At 49.0% G+C, this 21,356-nt stretch overlaps 1 protein-coding gene across 2 annotated transcripts in view; it reads left to right on the forward strand.

Moving 5' to 3' along the window:
• The window catches only part of LOC141154145 (moesin), a 138,078-nt gene that overhangs the window by 79,474 nt on the left and 37,248 nt on the right, over positions 1 to 21,356 (forward strand). For both annotated transcript variants that reach the window (XM_073639645.1, XM_073639646.1), the window contains exons 3-4: positions 14,183 to 14,278; positions 15,355 to 15,629. In XM_073639645.1, coding sequence (XP_073495746.1) covers positions 14,183 to 14,278; positions 15,355 to 15,629 — 371 coding nt within the window. The remainder of the gene's footprint in view (positions 1 to 14,182; positions 14,279 to 15,354; positions 15,630 to 21,356) is intronic.

Consider the following 21,356-nt stretch of genomic DNA (forward strand, 5'->3'; position numbering starts at 1 on the left):
GAGAGGTGTAGTTTGTAGAATGGGGTCACTTAAGGGGGGTTTCGCTGTTCTGGCACCTCAGGGGCTCTGCAAATCTGACATGGCACCAGCAAACCATTCCAGACAATCGGCAGTACAATATGGCGCTTCCTTCCTTCTGAGCTTTGTGCTCTGCCTCAAAAGTATTTTTTGACCACATATGGGGAATCTGTGTATTTCCATGAAAAATTGCATAACTAATTTTCTTCTCCATTTTGTGCTATTGGCCTTTTTAAATTTTAAAACCTCGGGGTTACAACAGTTTAGTGGAAACAATGTAACTTTTCATTTTCACAGCCTGATTTTATACAAGTCTGTGAAATACTCGTGGGTTTAAAATACTCACTAAACCCCTAAAGGAATTCAAGTGGTCTGGTTTCCCACTTGTGGGGGGGTTTCCACTGTTTAGACAAATCAGGGGCTCTCCAAACGCAACATGGTGTCCGCTAATTATTCAAGACAATTTTGCCCTCCAAAAGTCAAATGGCGCTCCTACTCAGTGGCTTCCCCCATATATAGGGTATCTGTGCACTCACGAGAAATTGCACAATAAGGTGTATGGCCCATTTTCTTCTCTTACCCTTGTGAACATTTTAAGGCTAAAGCGACATTATTAGGGAAAAAAGTAATGTTTTTCTTCATTGTTTTAATTCCTGTGAAGCACCTGAAGGGTTAATAAACCTCTTGAATGCGGTTTTGAGCACCTTGAGGGGTACAGTTTTAGAATGGTGTCACTTTTGGGTATTTTCTGACATGTACACCCCTCAAAGTAACTTGAAATGTGATGTGCTCCCTTAAAAAAAAAAAAAAAAAAAATGGTTTTGTAAATTTTTCTTGGAAAAAATGGAAAATTTCTGATAAAGGTTTAACTATTGATAAATGAGGCTCATGTGAAGTGGACTTGTGGGAAATTTTACTTATTAAGCATTAACCTGCAAAGTGGCTCTGCCTATAAGGGGTTAATGTTCATTCTGATGGGCTAAGCATTGGAGAACACTTGTGTCCAACTCTTGGAGCGTGTACACACACCACAAGCTCCTACGTCAGGTAATTACATGGCTTATTCTGGCAAAACAATACAACCTCCTCTATCAGCAGCACGTCCTTGTGTCCGTCGCCCCGTGCCCGTCACCTCGTGTCCATCGCCCCATGTCACTGCTGTACAAGACAGCACTGTACACTGACAGGAATGTAAAAACACTCCTGTCAGTGTACATGCTGCTGCCGGAGTGAGGTCACTGGGGTTCATCAGCTGATCAGCCCCGATGACCTCCGCACCAGTACTGGTGGGAACATTCTTGAGTACTGGGATCCCCAATGATTCTGAGGACAGAGGAGTCCCTGTGCACAGAGCTCAACGAGATGAGGAAGAGGAGCGCGTTCTCCACCTCTGCTCCAGTCACTGTATATAGCACAGTAATAGCCCCGCATTGTTCTCTGCCTTCCCCGGCAGTCCTGTGGCATGTGCCCCTCTGCTCCAGTCACTGTATATAGCACAGTAATAGCCCCACGCTGTACTCTGCCTTCCCCGGCAGTCCTGTGGCATGTGCCCCTCTGCTCCAGTCACTGTATATAGCACAGTAATAGCCCCGCACTGTTCTCTGCCTTCCCCGGCAGTCCTGTGGCATGTGCCCCTCTTCTCCAGTCATTGTATGTAGCACAGTAATAGCCCGGCGCTGTACTCTGCCTTCCCCGGCAGTCCTGTGGCATGTGCCCCTCTGCTCCAGTCACTGTATATAGCACAGTAATAGCCCGGCGCTGTTCTCTGCCTTCCCCGGCAGTCCTGTGGCATGTGCCTCACTGATCCAGTCACTGTATATAGCACAGTAATAGCCCTGCGCTGTACTCTGCCTTCCCCGGCAGTCCTGTGGCATGTGCCCCTCTGCTCCAGTCACTGTATATAGCACAGTAATAGTCCGGCGCTGTACTCTGCCTTCCTTGGCAGTCCTGTGGCATGTGCCCCTCTGCTCCAGTCACTGTATATAGCACAGTAATAGCCCCACGCTGTACTCTGCCTTCCCCGGCAGTCCCGTGGCATGTGCCCCTCTGCTCCAGTCACTGTATATAGCACAGTAATAGCCCTGCGCTGTACTCTGCCTTCCCTGGCAGTCCTGTGGCATGTGCCCCTCTGCTCCAGTCATTGTATATAGCACAGTAATAGCCCCGCGCTGTTCTCTGCCTTCCCCGGCAGTCCTGTGGCATGTGCCCCTCTGCTCCAGTCACTGTATATAGCACAGTAATAGCCCGGCGCTGTACTCTGCCTTCCCCGGCAGTCCCGTGGCATGTGCCCCTCTGCTCCAGTCATTGTATATAGCACAGTAATAGCCCCGCGCTGTACTCTGTCTCCAGGGGCTTGCATGGCATTATGTCACGTGATCCCTGCAGCCAATCAGCAGCCACTCCGCTTTTCCCCTCCTTTGGATGTAACTGACATCCAGAGCAGGTGACTAAACAGCCACTGCTGAAGTTAAATGTTTTTCTTGGTCCTCCCTGTTATCACCTATGCACCTGATTGTATGATCCCAACTCATTATGTCTGGAGATGGAAGGGGTCTTAAGGCCCCTGCTCCTCATTATTGCACATCTACATGGTCATGCACGTGTCTTCTGCTCCAGGCCATGTCCATGGGTCTAGCAGACTGACATATTTTCCTGTGATTACTCCTCCAATAATCTGTCACTGAGCCTCTGATGTACAGTATTCTGGGATCACCCCGTTAAAAGGCTTGTCCGATCTTAAAGGGAACTTGTCATGTAAATTTACCTGCAATTATGGTGTTAATCTGCAGGTTAATTCCATTCTGACACCGTTCAGCACCAGCACTGAGAGCCCCACTGCCGAGAGGAAATGAACTTTATTCCCCCAGGCAGTGTCTGGCTTTCAGTCATTGCTCTGTGTATAGTGAGCAGAGGCTGTAACCGCGGCCGGCACCGACTGATAGCAGCCATTAGGGCAAGGTGTCAGTGTCAGGGCGTAGTTACATACGTCACACTATAAACTGAGCGAAACCGCGCTGTCCCCGCTCCCATGACTGTAAGCCGAACGCTGCAGGGAGGAAATAAAGTTCATTTCCTCCTGGCAGTGGGGCTCTCAGTTCTGGTGCCACAAGGTGTTGGAATGCTATTAAACTGCAGATCAATGCGAGATCCAGATTCGCAGCGTTATTTTACATGACCAGTTCCCTTTAACGCTTTGGGACTGCAGACTTGTGTATCCTCTCATCGCACACTGCGTTCACACGACCGCCCAGCACCAGAGAATCCTCACAGTGTGCTGTGTGTGCCATGTGAAGATTAGCAAGTGAGCAGTCAGTGACACATAGAGTCCCTTCCCCCGGTCCCAGCCGTGCGTGCCCCCCCACCCCTCCCCCGGTCCCAGCCGTGCGTGCCCCCCCACCCCTCCCCCGGTCTCTTACAGGACAGCCGGGAAGGATTGGGTGTTGCCTCCTGGCAGCCGCGATGAAGAATGGGACTTATTAACTGTTCCCTTAGGATCCTGGCTGCCAAGTTCCCCTTGTGCTGCTCAGTCGGGGTGGGGTTGTCAGGTTTCTAATTCCGTCTGTCTGGCTGCTGTAGATTAACCTCTTCATGGCCTCCTTCTTAAAATAGATGTCCCAGCGCCTTTTCTGCAATTGCAAAATGATCACTTCTTCCATACATAAGGTTTTCTGGGATCCTGAATGTACGGTCGTCCTCCGGAGGCGCAGGGTAGCCGCAGGTGCCCTGATGTATCGTCCTACTCAGTCAGGGAAGCCGAGGCTGGGGGGTTGGGAGCGCCTATGTCTTCTAGAGGCAAAACTATTGTCACAGGGAAGCTGACTGGAAGCAGAGCGCTAATGATGGGAATGCTACAAGAAGAGTGTGTGGATTTCCTGCACATAATCCAGATGAGTACGTACAGACCACAGGTATATACAGGGTGGGACCGGAGAAGCGGACAATCCTCCGGTGGGCCCTGGCTTCTCCTTCAGGAGAGTTTACAGTGCAAACCTGGCAGCTGCCATTGGGCTCCTGAGTAGTGTTGAGCCACCCCCGTAGTGTTCGGGTTCGGTTCGGTTCGTCGAACACCGGGATGTTCGAGGAACTGTTCGTCGAACACCTTAGAACACCGTCGAACACCGTTAAAACCAATGGCAGGCAAACAAAAACACATAGAAACACATAGAAAACACCTGCAAAGGTGTCCAAAAGCTGACAAACTGCTCAGAAGACACTCTCTTTAAAAAAGCCGGCCGGCAAATTCAGCAGCGGCATACACCGGTACCCGACAATTTAGACAAGAAGGAATAGAGCATCACACATAGATTAGATAGATAGAAACATGTCAGTCACATATATAAGAAGCACAGTGACAGTGTTGGTTACTGTACTTGTCATTTAGTATTAAAATAAAGGATTTATTATTAAAAAAATTGGCGTGGGGTTCCCCTTAATTTTAGGCTCTAGCGGAGGTTAAGCAGACGGCTGGGGCAGATGTTTGAAGCCTGGGAAGGGGGTAATACCCACGGAGCTTCCCAGGCTACTAATATCAGCCCCCAGCTGAATACATAGCCTTTACTAGCTATTAAAATGGGGGACCCCCCCAAAAAAAATGACGTGGGGTCCCCCCTAATTTAATAGCTAGCAAAGGCTAGGCAGACAGCTGGGGGCTGATATTAATAGCCCAGGAAGGGAGCCATGAATATTGGCCCCCTCCCAGGCTAGAAACACCAGCCGTCAGCCGCCCCAGAAATGGCGCATTCATAGGATGCGCCAATTCTGGCACTTAGCCTCGCTCTTCCACGCTGCCCTGGTGCGGTGGCAGGGGGTAATAGGGTTGGGGTTGATGTCAGCTTATAATGCCAGCTGACATCAAGCCCAGGTTAGTAATGGAGAGGCGTCTATAAGACACCCCCATTACTAACCCCATAGTCAAAGTAAAAAAAAACACAAACACCCAGAATAAAGTCCTTTAATTGAAATAAAGACACAATTCTTTATTGTTCTAAATTAAACCATACTTACCACCACGCCCATTCCAGCTGAAGCCAACGATCTCCTGCAATAAAAGAAAAATAATAAAGCAACCTCATCCTTACCTTTCCATGGTTCCCACGACAGCTTCAGCTCTGCTACATCGAGATGACAGGCTGGACCGCAGCAGAACGCTGCCATCCAGCCTGTCATCCCGCAGACACTGAGAAGCGCAGGCTTGCTTGCGCTGCTCAGCGTCTCTCTGTGACGACATCCAGATGAGCCGAGGTCATGTCCAATGAACTCGGCTCACCTCATGCACGTCACTGACAGCGTGGGAAAATTCTCACGCTGAAGCGCTGATTGCAGGAGAATTTTCCCACGCTGTCAGTGACGTGCATGAGGTGAGCTGAGTTCATTGGACATGAGCTCACCTCATGCACATCACTGACAGCGTGGGAGAATTCTCCTGCACTCAGCACTTCAGCGTGAGAATTTTCCCACGCTGTCAGTGACGTGCATGAGGTGAGCCGAGTTCATTGGACATGACCTCGGCTCATCTGGATGCCGTCACAGCGAGACAGTGAGGAGCGCAAGCATGCCTGCGCTTCTCAGTGTCTGCGGGATGAGAGACTGGATGGCAGCGTTCTGCTGCGGTCCAGCCAGTCATCTCGATGTAGCAGAGCTGAAGCTGTCGTGGGAACCATGGAAAGTTAAGGATGAGGTTGCTTTATTATTTTTCTTTTATTGCAGGAGATCGTTGGCTTCAGCTGGAATGGGCGTGATGGTAAGTATGGTTTAATTTAGAACAATAAAGAATTGTGTCTTTATTTCAATTAAAGGACTTTATTCTGGGTGTTGTGTTTTTTTTAAATACTTTACTAGAAATTCATGGCGGTCATGTCTAATACTTGCGTGACCCCATGAATTTTGGACTTGGGGCCAGCTGATAATACCAAGCTGGCCCTAACCCCTTTATTACCCAGTGAGCCACCGCACCAGGGCCCTGGATGAGTTGGGTACAGCGCCAGAAGATGGCGCTTCTATGAACGCGCCATTTTCCGGGGTGGCTGCGGACTGCAATTTGTAGCGGGGGTGGCCCAGAAAGCTTGGGTCTCCCTGCGCTGCAGATTCCAGCCCCCAGCTGCCTAGTTGTACCTGGCTGGACACAAAAATAGGGCGAAGCCCCACGTACTTTTTTTTTAATTATTTCATGAAATTCATGGAATAATTAAGAAAAAAAGGGCTTCCCTATATTGTTGTGTCCGGCCAGGTACAAATAGGCAGCTGGTGGATGGGGGCAGCCCGTTCCTGCCTGCTGTACCTGGCTGGACACAAATATAGTGCGAAGCCCCACTTCAATTTTTTTTAATTATTTCATGAAATTCATGGAATAATTAAGAAAAAAAGGGCTTCCCTATATTGTTGTGTCCGGCCAGGTACAAATAGGCAGCTGGTGGATGGGGGAAGCCCGTTCCTGCCTGCTGTACCTGGCTGGACACAAATATAGTGCGAAGCCCCACGTCAATTTTTTTTAATTATTTCAGGAAATTCATGAAATAATTTAAAGAAAATTGATGTGGGGCTTCGCCCTGTTTTTGTGTCCAGCCAGGTACAACTAGGCAGCTGGGGGCTGGAATCCGCAGCGCAGGGAGGCCCAAGCTTTCTGGGCCCCCCCCGCTACAAATTGCAGTCCGCAGCCACCCCGGAAAATGGCGCGTTCATAGAAGCGCCATCTTCTGGCGCTGTACCCAACTCATCCAGGGCCCTGATGCGGTGGCTCACTGGGTAATAAAGGGGTTAGGGCCAGCTTGGCATTATCAGCTGGCCCTAAGCCCGAAATTCATGGGGTCACGCCAGTATTAGACATGACCACCATGAATTTCTAGTAAAGTATTTAAAAAAAACACAACACCCAGAATAAAGTCCTTTAATTGAAATAAACACACAATTCTTTATTGTTCTAAATTAAACCATACTTACCATCACGCCCATTCCAGCTGAAGCCAACGATCTCCTGCAATAAAAGAAAAATAATAAAGCAACATCATCCTTACCTTTCCATTGTTCCAATGACAGCTTCAGCTCTGCTACATCGAGATGACAGGCTGGACCGCAGCAGAACGCTGCCATCCAGCCTGTCATCCCGCAGACACTGAGAAGCGCAGGCTTGCTTGCGCTCCACAGTGTCTCTCTGTGAGGGCATCCAGATGAGCCGAGTTAATGTCCAATGAACTCGGCTCACCTCATGCACGTCACTGACAGCGTGGGAAAATTCTCCTGCACTCAGCGCTTCAGCGTGGGAGAATTCTCACACTGAAGCGCTGAGTGCAGGAGAATTCTCCCACGCTGTCAGTGACGTGCAGGAGGTGAGCTGAGTTCATTGGACATAAGCTCACCTTATGCACGTCACTGACAGCGTGGGAAAATTCTCCTGCACTCAGCGTGGGAGAATTCTCACGCTGAAGCGCTGAGTGCAGGAGAATTCTCCCACGCTGTCAGTGACGTGCAGGAGGTGAGCTGAGTTCATTGGACATGAGCTCACCTTATGCACGTCACTGACAGCGTGGGAGAATTCTCCTGCACTCACCGCTTCAGCGTGAGAATTTTCCCACGCTGTCAGTGACGTGCATGAGGTGAGCCGAGTTCATTGGACATGAACTCGGCTCATCTGGATGTCGTCACAGAGAGACGCTGAGCAGCGCAAGCAAGCCTGCGCTTCTCAGTGTCTGCGGGATGAGAGGCTGGATGGCAGCGTTCTGCTGCGGTCCAGCCTGTCATCTCGATGTAGCAGAGCTGAAGCTGTCGTGGGAACCATGGAAAGGTAAGGATGAGGTTGCTTTATTATTTTTCTTTTATTGCAGGAGATCGTTGGCTTCAGCTGGAATGGGCGTGACGGTAAGTATGGTTTAATTTAGAACAATAAAGGATTGTGTCTTTATTTCAATTAAAGGACTTTATTCTGGGTGTTTGTGTTTTTTTTTTTAACTTTGACTATGGGGTTAGTAATGGGGGTGTCTTATAGACGCCTCTCCATTACTAACCTGGGCTTGATGTCAGCTGGCATTATAAGCTGACATCAACCCCAACCCTATTACCCCCTGCCACCGCACCAGGGCAGCGTGGAAGAGCGAGGCTAAGTGCCAGAATTGGCGCATCCTATGAATGCGCCATTTCTGGGGCGGCTGACGGCTGGTGTTTCTAGCCTGGGAGGGGGCCAATATTCATGGCTCCCTTCCTGGGCTATTAATATCAGCCCCCAGCTGTCTGCCTAGCCTTTGCTAGCTATTAAATTAGGGGGGACCCCACGTCATTTTTTTTGGGGGGTCCCCCATTTTAATAGCTAGTAAAGGCTATGTATTCAGCTGGGGGCTGATATTAGTAGCCTGGGAAGCTCCGTGGGTATTACCCCCTTCCCAGGCTTCAAACATCTGCCCCAGCCGTCTGCTTAACCTCCGCTAGAGCCTAAAATTAAGGGGAACCCCACGCCAATTTTTTTAATAATAAATCCTTTATTTTAATACTAAATGACAAGTACAGTAATAAACGCTATCACTGTACTTCATATATATGTGGCTGACATGTTTCTATCTATCTAATCTATGTATGATGCTCTATTCTGTCTGTTATAAATTGTCGGGTACCGCTGCTGAATTGCCGGCCGGCTTTCTTAAAGAGACGGTGCATGAAAACACTATTATTTTTTTTGATAAATCCTTTACGCTAAATGACAAGTACAGTAAGCAGCACTGTCACTGTACTTCGTATATATGTGGCTGACATGTTTCTATCTATCTAATCTATGTGTGAAGCTCTATTCTTTCGGTTCTAAATTGTCGGGTACAGGTGTATGCCGCTGCTGAATTGCCGCCTTTTCATGTTTCACTGTGAGCACTGTTCCCATCGATTTGGGCAATCACTGTAATGCCACAACCACCATAGCTGTGGCATTACAGTGAGTGGCAGACAATCCCTGCATGATTGGTGCTCTAAATAGCGCCAGACATGCAGGACACGCTTTTGGTGCACGAACAGTTATCGAACATAACCTCGAACAGCCGAATTTTTTGCAAATCGTTCGGGTTCGTCGAACAACTCGAACACCGCCCAAAACAGCTCGAATTTGAGATTGGCGAACAGTTCTAGTCGAACACCGCTCATCTCTACTCCTGAGCGGGAGAACCTGGCGCCACCATCTGGATTTCACCAGTATCTGAACAATCACCTGATAATAGCAGAGCTGAATCCTAACACTGTGTGTCTGACGGCCAGAACACTGGATACACGGCCCGATAAACAGTCTTCAAGGTCCGAACAAACACTTTAATGATCATGCATTGGTTTTGTATACATGAAAGGTGGGACCCCAGGATGGAGTCCTCTGGTGGGGCCCATGTTCAGCCCGACACTGGCTGTATACATTCAGTATTGTGCTGTACCCAATTCCTTGTGTATCACCGCATTTATAGAAGAATTCTTGTAGCGATATTAAATGGTCACAAGCATTTCAACAAACTTCATATAAGTCAATATTACAAGGAAACTGTGCTCCTTATCAGAGAACTTGGCCTTTTTTTTGGGCCACTTCTTTGCCTCCCTTCTGCCTCCTGAAACTCACCATCTACTCTGAATAACAGCTAAACTCTAGCATGGTGGAAGCAGGATGGAGCTACAGCACATTAGGGTGTTGGGGTACACCTCCTATAATACTGTATGGAGCAGAGTGAGGAAACAAGCAGAGGCAGACACGGGCAGATCATGCTGCAGTCAGTGACCGTCAGTCAGTGATGGATTCAGCCTCCCCCAGAGCTGGATTCACAGTCACACACGTCAGTACTGCTGTATTCACCTCAGTGATGCTTGTGAACATGGGCTAAAGAGTCACAATCTGTGTCCTGTGTTTGGGGCGACCTCATAACTCCTCCTCCGCTAGAGGGGAGAATGATGGAGTGCAAGATGCAAGTCATATGGCCAGAAGTGGTGTCACGTCTCAGCTGCACACATGGCCACTTACACTAAACAGTTACCCGAAATCACAGCTACTCTACAGAAATACCAGTTATCAATACCTTCAATTCAGCCTGTTATCAGATTTTTACCAACTAGTCTGACAGCAGCATAATGTAGGGGCAGAGACCCTGATTCCAGCGATGTCACTTACTGGGCGGCTTGCTGTAGTTTCCATATAATCAGTTTTATTAGCAGTAGATTATCACTAGAGGACCAGTAACCTGCTGCCATGTATCCTCCTTATTCATGAGCTCTGTATTACCCCGCCTCACCACTGATTGGCAGCTTTGTGTACACTGCATAGCCAATCAGTGATGTGGGCGGGGTTATACACAGCTGCCAATCGGTGATGTGGGCGGGGTTATATGGAGCTCAGCATTCAGAGAACTGCTAGATCTGCAGCAGAGAAAAGATATTTTATCAAAACTGCTGCAAGCAGCCCAGTAAGTGACACCTCGCTGGAATCGGGGTCTCTGCCCCTACGTCATGCGGTTTCCAGTGTTTTCAGTAAACACTTCTGGGATTCCTAATATTAGACTCCATGATGAATTTTGAACCTGCCCTTTAATTTAAACAATAACATAACCTAAAACGGCTTAACCCCTTAGTGAGCAGACCCCATTTTTGGAATGAGATGTTTCGCTGAGTGGTGATAACTCTGGAGTATCTGATCACATGACTTTGAGCTTGTTTGTTATTATATTGTGTGATGATTGTAATGGGGTCAGCGTGCTTCCCGTTTTATTGGGGGTCAGTGATTGCCAGCCTTGGCGTCCGCGGCCCCACACGGGACACTGCCCTCCCTCGTGTCGGCCCCACACGGGACACTGCCCTCCCTCGTGTCGGCCCCACACGGGACACTGCCCTCCCTCGTGTCGGCCCCACACGGGACACTGCCCTCCCTCGTGTCGGCCCCACACGGGACACTGCCCTCCCTCGTGTCGGCCCCACACGGGACACTGCCCTCCCTCGTGTCGGCCCCACACGGGACACTGCCCTCCCTCGTGTCGGCCCCACACGGGACACTGCCCTCCCTCGTGTCGGCCGTCCATCAGATATAACGCTTCCTTTTTGTTAGGATTTTTGAAGCTTTACAGTTGAACAATTGTAGCTGGAATTTCTCATTTTTTTTCAAGGAAATTTACCAAACAGTTTTTTTTCCAGGGATCTGTTCAATGTGATTTTGGGGGTCTTATATATTGGAAAATCCCAAAAGTGGTGATGGCATTTAAAAAAACTGCATCAGTCACATATCCACAACCGCAGTCAGGCGGCTCATTAACCCTTCAGGAATTGATGGAAAGTGACCGGAAAAAAAGCTGTTATTTCTACCTCCTACATGTCGGTAACTCCTGCACAGGCCGCTGTGGCCGGCAGGGTCTACACCCACTACTTGGCCGTTACCTGCCTTGGCAAACGTCAGGACCACCCAGTCATCATTTCAAGGTGCCGATGGGGTGGGGGGGGAGGCGCCCCACACGGATAACCATCTAGATGACGTACTCACTATTGGATGCAGCATTTAAGGGGTTAAATGGCCATAGTGGGTGACTATACCAGTCATGGCCGATCCAGCAGGATGTCTGCTGAGAATGTGTCCTGTCGTGGGGAAGCTATTCACTTATATCTCAGCTCAGTGTGAAGTCGTATTGGTGGTCACTAAGGGGTTAAAATCTGCTCAGAGTAGAAAGGAAAAAGAGAAGATGGACGCCGGACACAGCCGGTATACAGGATCATATAGTGAGGGGCAACACTATATCCAGGAATAGGAGTCTGAGCTCATACATCGCATGCCGTGTGATGGACGTGTAACCCCTTACAGTACTTATTTTGTTACTTTGTACCTTGTCCACCATATTTTTTGGACTATAAGACGCACTTTTTTCCTCCCCCAAATTTTTTATATAGTCCAAATGTGGCTGACGGGGGAGGAGGAGTCGCCTGCTGCTGCTGACACTGTGCCAGCTGTTAAAAGAAAATGAATATTCACTGCTCCTGCACTGAATATTCACTCTCCTTAAAAGCGCGCACCGTGTCAGCAGCAGCCGCCGCTTCTTGTAGTGGCTCGGCTAACATGTCCGCCCGCTATTTAAAGAGCATGAATATTCACTACTCCCCACTCCTATGGGCATGCACAGTAGTGAATATTCATTATCTTTAGTAGTGGCAGCACGTGATCACCCAGCCGCGGCTTCGGCTGATGCTATTAAGGAGAGTGAATAGTCACTGTTCCCCACGTCCATAGTCCTGGCGTGGAGAGCAGTGACTATTCCGGTAGCTGATCTCGCCAACAGAGGACGCATGGCAGTGACATCATGTGCTGCTCACACGCTGAGATCGGCTGCTGGCAGAGCAGGACGCAGCGCTGGAGCAGAGGGGAGGTGAGTAGAATAGTTTATTTTTGTTTGTGTGCACGGTGATGGGGGTGTGGGTGCCATGCATACCAGGATGGGGGATATAGATACAGAATTGGGGGACATTACTCCTAACAGGGTCAGCAGCAGACCCCCTCCCCCTATAACAGGGCATCACGACAAATCCCACCTACAGCCCGGGCCTAGAGTCCAGTCTCATTATCTGCTCAGTCTGGCATACCCTACTGCTGATAATTGGGGTGTCCCCACTAATACAACATACCTGATTGGTGATGATTGGGGGGTCCCCACTAATACGGACTGGCTTATTCTGCTGCAGGCGGTCCTTCCCCGGTGAGATGACTTTGCTTCCGGTTGTGGACTGCCCTCTCTTCGGATAAGCCAGATAGTGATATTTTCTGCATGTAATTGCTTGGACTGCTGACAGCAGACTGATAGCGGTTTTAATCTTGGATTGTATTTCTTTCCATTACATACGTCGTCTTATGAGCAGCTGAACAGCCGCCAGATGGTTCGCAGCTTCGCCCGCAGCATGTGCCTCCCTGTGGAGCCTTTTATAGGAGTTTATCAGGCATTTATTGTGCAACGTGTATTGGGAATCGGACAGTTTGATACACCAAGAACTGACTTATGTATGAAATAATGTATGGCTTTGGTCTGCGCCGCTGCCTTGCGTGCCGTGCATGGTCTGCGCCGCTGCCTCGCGTGCCGTGCATGGTCTGCGCCGCTGCCTCGCGTGCCGTGCATGGTCTGCGCCGCTGCCTCGTGTGCCGTGCATGGTCTGCGCCGCTGCCTCGCGTGCCGTGCATGGTCTGCGCCGCTGCCTCGCGTGCCGTGCATGGTCATCAGCTGCACTGCTGTTCCTATTGGTTATTTACTATATGAACTTGGTTCAGTTGTAAAGTGTTGTCACAGGGCGATGCTGTGATTATTTTGGGGGGATGCTGGCTGTTTCTTGGTATAGAGAAGTTATTTTTTATGGTCCCAGTATTAAAACAATTTAACAAATATAAATGGAGTTAAGCTCCTAAAGACTAACTGTTCACAAAATACTATTCTCCATTTAAAGAGGACCTGTAACTTGCCTTAAATACTTTTTTAAAATTTCTGCGCTCCCCTGATTCTGCCGCTCTTTTCCGTTTTGCACTGCGTCGATCCATTGCAGAGATATTCACATTTGTTGCTTTTGGAGCTCAATATGTAAAATCTCTGCTTGTAGGATGTCTCTTTTAGAGACTTCTCTGGGGGTGTGCGCTGTCACTTTCTTACCACATGTTGTTAATCACTTTTCGGCAACAAGCTAGGTGTTTCAGACACTGCCAGTCTATGAAGGAGGGGTAAAAGTGCTCGCCCCCAGAGAAGACTGAAGAAGACGCCCAGTTGCTCTACAAGCAGAAATTTCACATACAGGGCTCAACAAGAAACAAATGTGAGTATCTCTGCAATGGAGCGACGCAGCACAAAACGGAAAAGAGCGTCAGAATCGGGGGAGCTCAGGGATCATTACAAGTTGTTCAACATGATACTTATAGCACGAGACAGGTCCTGTTTAATAGTAGAGGAGCATCTTTTCATTGAGCTCTGCATTATGCAGCTTGTCTGCTGTTTCCTGGAATTGTATGAAGCATTTGTCTTGTTGCTGCAGCCTGGGGTCTCTGCCTGCACTGAGTGCAGGAACACAGCCTAATAAGCATCCGTGACGCGCGTTATTAGTGACTTCTGCTTATCATGCTACACGTGTGCAGCTCACAAGTCCTCTATAGTCAGTACAATACCAAACACAAACATGAATTTTATTACTAGAGATTTTTCTATATTCTGCTAAGGTTGTGAAAACCATTGGACTTCGTGAAGTTTGGTTCTTTGGACTCCAGTACCAGGACACAAAGGGCTTCTCCACATGGCTAAAGCTCAACAAAAAGGTAACGCTGTAGTTATGTCTGTTACAATGTGTCGCGTTCCCCTCTGTGCAGCCTGTGATTACAGTTCAGCCTCTTGCCGAGCTCCGCTGTCCTTATGAAGGGAATCTCAGCAGACTTTTACCATCTCATCTGAGCTCAGCGTGATCTCAGGACAGCACCCTGATTCCAGCGATGTGTCACTTACCGGGCTGCTCGCTGCAGGTCTGATAAAATCAATGTTCTCTGCTGCAGATCTAGCAGAGCTCTGAATGCTGAGCTGTTTATAACCCCGCCCACACCACTGATTGGCTGCTTTCTGCCTATGCACATTGTATACAGAAGGCAGCCAATCAGTAGTGTGGGCGGGGTTATACACAGCTCATGAGTATGGAGGACTACATGGCAGCAGGTTTACTAGTGATCATCTCCTGCTTATAAAACTGATGGTATCAGAACTACAGCAAGCAGCCCATTAAGTGACACATCGCTGGAATCAGGGTCTCTGTCCCTACAGTATGCTGCTGTCAGATTAGATGGCATGCTATGGTGCAGACTCCCTTCAGCAGGTGCTTCCTACTTGTTACTGTAATTCAGACACTTGGGCCCGATTCATTATTGCAGTTGTGCTTTTTTTGGTGTTTTTTTTCCTTTTTCTTTTGTTCTTTTGTGTTGCACCTTTGTACAGTCTGGTTTGTTCTCGCCGGTGGGTGTTTTTTTCACGTTCTCCATTCTGGGCATGGTTTGGGGAATCGTCAATGGCGTTTTTTTCTGGAGTCTCAGTATTTGGTGCAGGTGTAGTGCAGCGCTCCTTCTGCAGGGATCGTATCTATGCCTGACGCTTCGGCATAATGTTTACTACATCTTTTTACCACAAAGAAAGAAAGAAAGAAAGAGAAAAAAAAAAAAAAGTCATAAAACATATTAAACACAAACCTAATATTTTTTAGTTTTGTGCAAAATTCCCATCTATAATTGGATGAATATTAGTGAATACCACAAGAAGAAAAGGAATAGTGACCTGAATATTGCAGAGGACGCGTCGGGCACTTGGTGCTCTTAATGCCTCGCTGTAACGTTGAGCCCTGGTTCTTCCTCAGGTCACCGCTCAGGATGTGCGGAAAGACAGTCCCCTGCTTTTCAAGTTTCGTGCCAAATTCTATCCAGAGGATGTTTCTGAGGAATTAATCCAAGACATCACGCAGCGACTCTTCTTCCTCCAAGTGAAGGAAGGCATCCTGAACGATGACATCTACTGTCCTCCTGAGACCGCCGTGCTGCTGGCTTCCTATGCCGTGCAGGCCAAGTATGGCGACTTCAACAAGGATGTCCAGAAGCCCGGCTATTTGTCCCAAGACAAGCTGCTTCCTCAGAGGTATGGCTACTCCCAATCCAACACATTCCCAATCAAACCGTTGTATGAAAAATTGGGTGGTCTCTTAATGATGACTTATCCTAGCAGGGGCCTACATAGAAACCTTGGGACCCCTTAGGATAGGGGGCCCAATTAAGGCTTTTGCTATCGTTGTAGTAGGCAGGGTCACGGCGCATTGGAGGAGGCACAGAATGACATGTCTCATAAACGTAAAAACGGAGAGGGACATGCAGAATAACTTTACTCCTAGTGAAGCCCCTAACTGTGCTCTCCCCCCACAATATCCCTCTTACGGCCCCACAGAGTGTGATGCATCGAACACATTGCATGACACCCCCACACGTACAGTATGACCCTAGTGTCCCCAAAACAGTATGATATCCCCGCTGTAAATATGTGCATACAATGAGACCCCCCATATCGCCTCGCACAGTATAATGGCCCACCAGCACAATTCCTCCACACGCAGTATGAGCGCCCCCACAATGGTCCCCACCACAGAGTATGATGGCCCCCTAGAAGTACTGACTGATACACGTTCCCCTCTTGCGCTGCTCTGTGCAGCTTGCGGAGGTCATGGGTGCTCTGATGGGAGCGTGGAGTTGCGCGCTCCCTGCTGGCGCATGTTAAATGCTTCTGTCAGAGATTAACAAGTGGGATTTAACAGGTTAACACCCGTGGCTGTTATGACCCATGATGGCTGATTACATCAGCTGTCATGTGTGGAGAGACAAGCGGGCTCAGCATGCGAGCCTGCATCAGAGGCAGGGGCACTACATATGATGTAAAAATACATCACACATCATGAAGGGGTTAAAGGGAACCTGACAGCTGGTACCCGTGACCAACAGGCCGCATGTACCCGGCACTGACTGCAGTGTCCCAACTAGGGACATTTCAGAGAAGACCAGACTTTAGAGGCGGCCGGGGAAAGATCCACGTGTGAGACTGGTCAGTCGGAGGTGTCCCTGCTGGCTTCTCCCACCTGCTACATGTGAGACTGGTCAGTCGGAGGTGTCCCTACCGGCTTCTCCCACCCGCTACATGTGAGACTGGTCAGTCGGAGGTGTCCCTGCTGGCTTCTCCCGCCCGCTGCATGTGAGACTGGTCAATCGGAGATGTCCCTACCGGCTTCTCCCACCCACTACATGTGAGACTGGTCAATCTGAGGTGTCCCTACCGGCTTCTCCCACCCACTACATGTGAGACTGGTCAATCGGAGATGTCCCTACCGGCTTCTCCCACCCACTACATGTGAGACTGGTCAATCGGAGGTGTCCCTACCGGCTTCTCCCACCCACTACATGTGAGACTGGTCAATCGGCGGTGTCCCTACCGGCTTCTCCCACCCACTACATGTGAGACTGGTCTGTCGGAGGTGTCCCTACCGGCTTCTCCCACCCACTACATGTGAGACTGGTCAATCGGAGGTGTCCCTACCGGCTTCTCCCACCCACTACATGTGAGACTGGTCAATCGGAGGTGTCCCTACCGGCTTCTCCCACCCGCTACATGTGACTGGCAGCTCTGCCTATACGCGCACTCGGGCCTCTGTCACACGTCCATTTCTCCAGTACATGTAGTGTCTGTTTTCACATGTACTGGAGACACTGACACACGTACAGCCGTTCACATCAGCGACTCCGCAAGACCATGTGACATGCTGCAGTCTATAAAGACGCGACGCATGTCCACGGGTGGTCCGCAGGTGCATGGAGACACATAGTGGGCATGGGATTGTATAAATCCACTGTGCTGTAACATCTGGACGCTGCGGATTGTACACAGTGCAAGGACACTGCGTCTAATCCACAGCCATTACTGATCGTCTGCACACACATATATACACACATGCACACACACGTTTGGACACACCTTCTCATTTAAAGATTTTTCTGTATTTTCATGACTTTTAAAAATGTACATTCACACTGAAGACATCAAAACTATGAATTACCACATGTGGAATTATATACTTAACAAAAAAGTGTGAAACAACTGAAAATATGTCTTATATTCTAGGTTCTTCAAAGTAGCCACCTTTTGCTTTGATGACTGCTTTGCACACTCTTGGCATTCTCTTGATGAGCTTCAAGAGGTAGTCACCGGAAATGGTTTTCACTTCACAGGTGTGCCCTGTCAGGTTTAATAAGTGGGATTTCTTGCCTTATAAATGGGGTTGGGACCATCAGTTGTGTTGTGCAGAAGTCTGGTGGATACACAGCTGATAGTCCTACTGAATAGACTGTTAGCTGCTTTTTCTTGCCATAATACAAATTCTAAGTAAAGAAAAACGAGTGGCCATCATTACTTTAAGAAATGAAGGTCAGTCAGTCCGAAAAATTGGGCAAACTTTGAAAGTGTCCCCAAGTTCAGTTACAAAAACCATCAAGCGCTACAAAGAAACTGGCTCACATGAGGACCGCCCCAGGAAAGGAAGACCAAGAGTCACCTCTGCTTCTGAGGATAAGTTTATCCGAGTCACCAGCCTCAGAAATCGCAGGTTAACAGCAGCTCAGATTAGAGACCAGGTCAATGCCACACAGCAGCAGACACATCTCTACAACAACTGTTAAGAGGAGACTTTGTGCAGCAGGCCTTCATGGTAAAATAGCTGCTAGGAAACCACTGCTAAGGACAGGCAACAAGACATATTTTCAGTTGTTTCACACTTTTTTGTTAAGTATATAATTCCACATGTGATAATTCATAGTTTTGATGCCTTCAGTGTGAATGTACAATTTTCATAGTCATGAAAATACAGAAAAATCTTTAAATGAGAAGGTGTGTCCAAACTTTTGGTCTGTACTGTATATACACATATGCACGCACATACATACTCTCCTGCGTCCTCCCCTGCTGTAATGTCTGTATACTCTCCTGCGTCCTCCCCTGCTGTAATGTCTGTATACTCTCCTGCGTCCTCCCCTGCTGTAATGTCTGTATACTCTCCTGCGTCCTCCTCTGCTGTAATGTCTGTATACTCTCCTGCGTCCTCCTCTGCTGTAATGTCTGTATACTCTCCAGCGTCCTCCCCTGCTGTAATGTCTGTATACTCTCCTGCGTCCTCCCCTGCTGTAATGTCTGTATACTCTCCAGCGTCCTCCCCTGCTGTAATGTCTGTATACTCTCCAGCGTCCTCCCCTGCTGTAATGTCTGTATACTCTCCTGCGTCCTCCCCTGCTGTAATGTCTGTATACTCTCCTGCGTCCTCCCCTGATGTAATGTCTGTATACTCTCCTGCGTCCTCCCCTGCTGTAATGTCTGTATACTCTCCAGCGTCCTCCCCTGCTGTAATGTCTGTATACTCTCCAGCGTCCTCCCCTGCTGTAATGTCTGTATACTCTTCAGCGTCCTCCCCTGCTGTAATGTCTGTATACTCTCCTGCGTCCTCCCCTGCTGTAATGTCTGTATACTCTCCTGCGTCCTCCCCTGCTGTAATGTCTGTATACTCTCCTGTGTCCTCCCCGGCTGTAATGTCTGTATACTCTCCTGCGTCCTCCCCTGCTGTAATGTCTGTATACTCTCCTGTGTCCTCCCCCGCTGTAATGTCTGTATACTCTCCTGCGTCCTCCTCTGCTGTAATGTCTGTATACTCTCCTGCGTCCTCCTCTGCTGTAATGTCTGTATACTCTCCTGCGTCCTCCCCCGCTGTAATGTCTGTATACTCTCCTGCGTCCTCCTCTGCTGTAATGTCTGTATACTCTCCTGTGTCCTCCCCTGATGTAATGTCTGTATACTCTCCTGCCTCCTCCCCTGCTGTAATGTCTGTATACTCTCCTGCTTCCTCCTCTGCTGTAATGTCTGTATACTCTCCAGCGTCCTCCCCTGCTGTAATGTCTGTATACTTTCCTGCGTCCTCCCCTGATGTAATGTCTGTATACTCTCCTGCGTCCTCCCCTGATGTAATGTCTGTATACTCTCCTGCCTCCTCCTCTGCTGTAATGTCTGTATACTCTCCTGCTGTAATGTCTGTATACTCTCCTGCCTCCTCCTCTGCTGTAATGTCTGTATACTCTTTTCCTTCCTCCCCTGCTGTAATATCTATATACTCTCCTGCCTCCTCCCCTGCTGTAATGTCTGTATACTCTCCTGCCTCCTCCTCTGCTGTAATGTCTGTATACTCTCCTGTGTCCTCCCCTGCTGTAATGTCTGTATACTCTCCTGCGTCCTCTCCTGCTGTAATGTCTGTATACTCTCCTGCGTCCTCCCCGGCTGTAATGTCTGTATACTCTCCTGCGTCCTCCCCTGCTGTAATGTCTGTATACTCTCCTGCGTCCTCCCCTGCTGTAATGTCTGTATACTCTCCTGCGTCCTCCCCGGCTGTAATGTCTGTATACTCTCCTGCGTCCTCCCCGGCTGTAATGTCTGTATACTCTCCTGCGTCCTCCCCTGCTGTCCTGTCTGTATACTCTCCTGCGTCCTCCCCTGCTGTAATGTCTGTATACTCTCCAGCGTCCTCCCCTGCTGTAATGTCTGTATACTCTCCAGCGTCCTCCCCTGCTGTAATGTCTGTATACTCTTCAGCGTCCTCCCCTGCTGTAATGTCTGTATACTCTCCTGCGTCCTCCCCTGCTGTAATGTCTGTATACTCTCCTGCGTCCTCCCCTGCTGTAATGTCTGTATACTCTCCTGTGTCCTCCCCGGCTGTAATGTCTGTATACTCTCCTGCGTCCTCCCCTGCTGTAATGTCTGTATACTCTCCTGTGTCCTCCCCCGCTGTAATGTCTGTATACTCTCCTGCGTCCTCCTCTGCTGTAATGTCTGTATACTCTCCTGCGTCCTCCTCTGCTGTAATGTCTGTATACTCTCCTGCGTCCTCCCCCGCTGTAATGTCTGTATACTCTCCTGCGTCCTCCTCTGCTGTAATGTCTGTATACTCTCCTGTGTCCTCCCCTGATGTAATGTCTGTATACTCTCCTGCCTCCTCCCCTGCTGTAATGTCTGTATACTCTCCTGCTTCCTCCTCTGCTGTAATGTCTGTATACTCTCCAGCGTCCTCCCCTGCTGTAATGTCTGTATACTTTCCTGCGTCCTCCCCTGATGTAATGTCTGTATACTCTCCTGCGTCCTCCCCTGATGTAATGTCTGTATACTCTCCTGCCTCCTCCTCTGCTGTAATGTCTGTATACTCTCCTGCTGTAATGTCTGTATACTCTCCTGCCTCCTCCTCTGCTGTAATGTCTGTATACTCTTTTCCTTCCTCCCCTGCTGTAATATGTATATACTCTCCTGCCTCCTCCCCTGCTGTAATGTCTGTATACTCTCCTGCCTCCTCCTCTGCTGTAATGTCTGTATACTCTCCTGTGTCCTCCCCTGCTGTAATGTCTGTATACTCTCCTGCGTCCTCTCCTGCTGTAATGTCTGTATACTCTCCTGCGTCCTCCCCGGCTGTAATGTCTGTATACTCTCCTGCGTCCTCCCCTGCTGTAATGTCTGTATACTCTCCTGCGTCCTCCCCTGCTGTAATGTCTGTATACTCTCCTGCGTCCTCCCCGGCTGTAATGTCTGTATACTCTCCTGCGTCCTCCCCGGCTGTAATGTCTGTATACTCTCCTGCGTCCTCCCCTGCTGTCCTGTCTGTATACTCTCCTGCGTCCTCCCCTGCTGTAATGTCTGTATACTCTCCTGCGTCCTCCCCTGCTGTAATGTCTGTATACTCTCCAGCGTCCTCCCCTGCTGTAATGTCTGTATACTCTTCAGCGTCCTCCCCTGCTGTAATGTCTG

Source organism: Phyllobates terribilis, unplaced genomic scaffold (assembly GCF_046119375.1).
Source record: "Phyllobates terribilis strain yellow unplaced genomic scaffold, ASM4611937v1 Scaffold_7__3_contigs__length_470593459, whole genome shotgun sequence".
In the NCBI taxonomy this organism is placed as follows: domain Eukaryota; kingdom Metazoa; phylum Chordata; class Amphibia; order Anura; family Dendrobatidae; genus Phyllobates; species Phyllobates terribilis.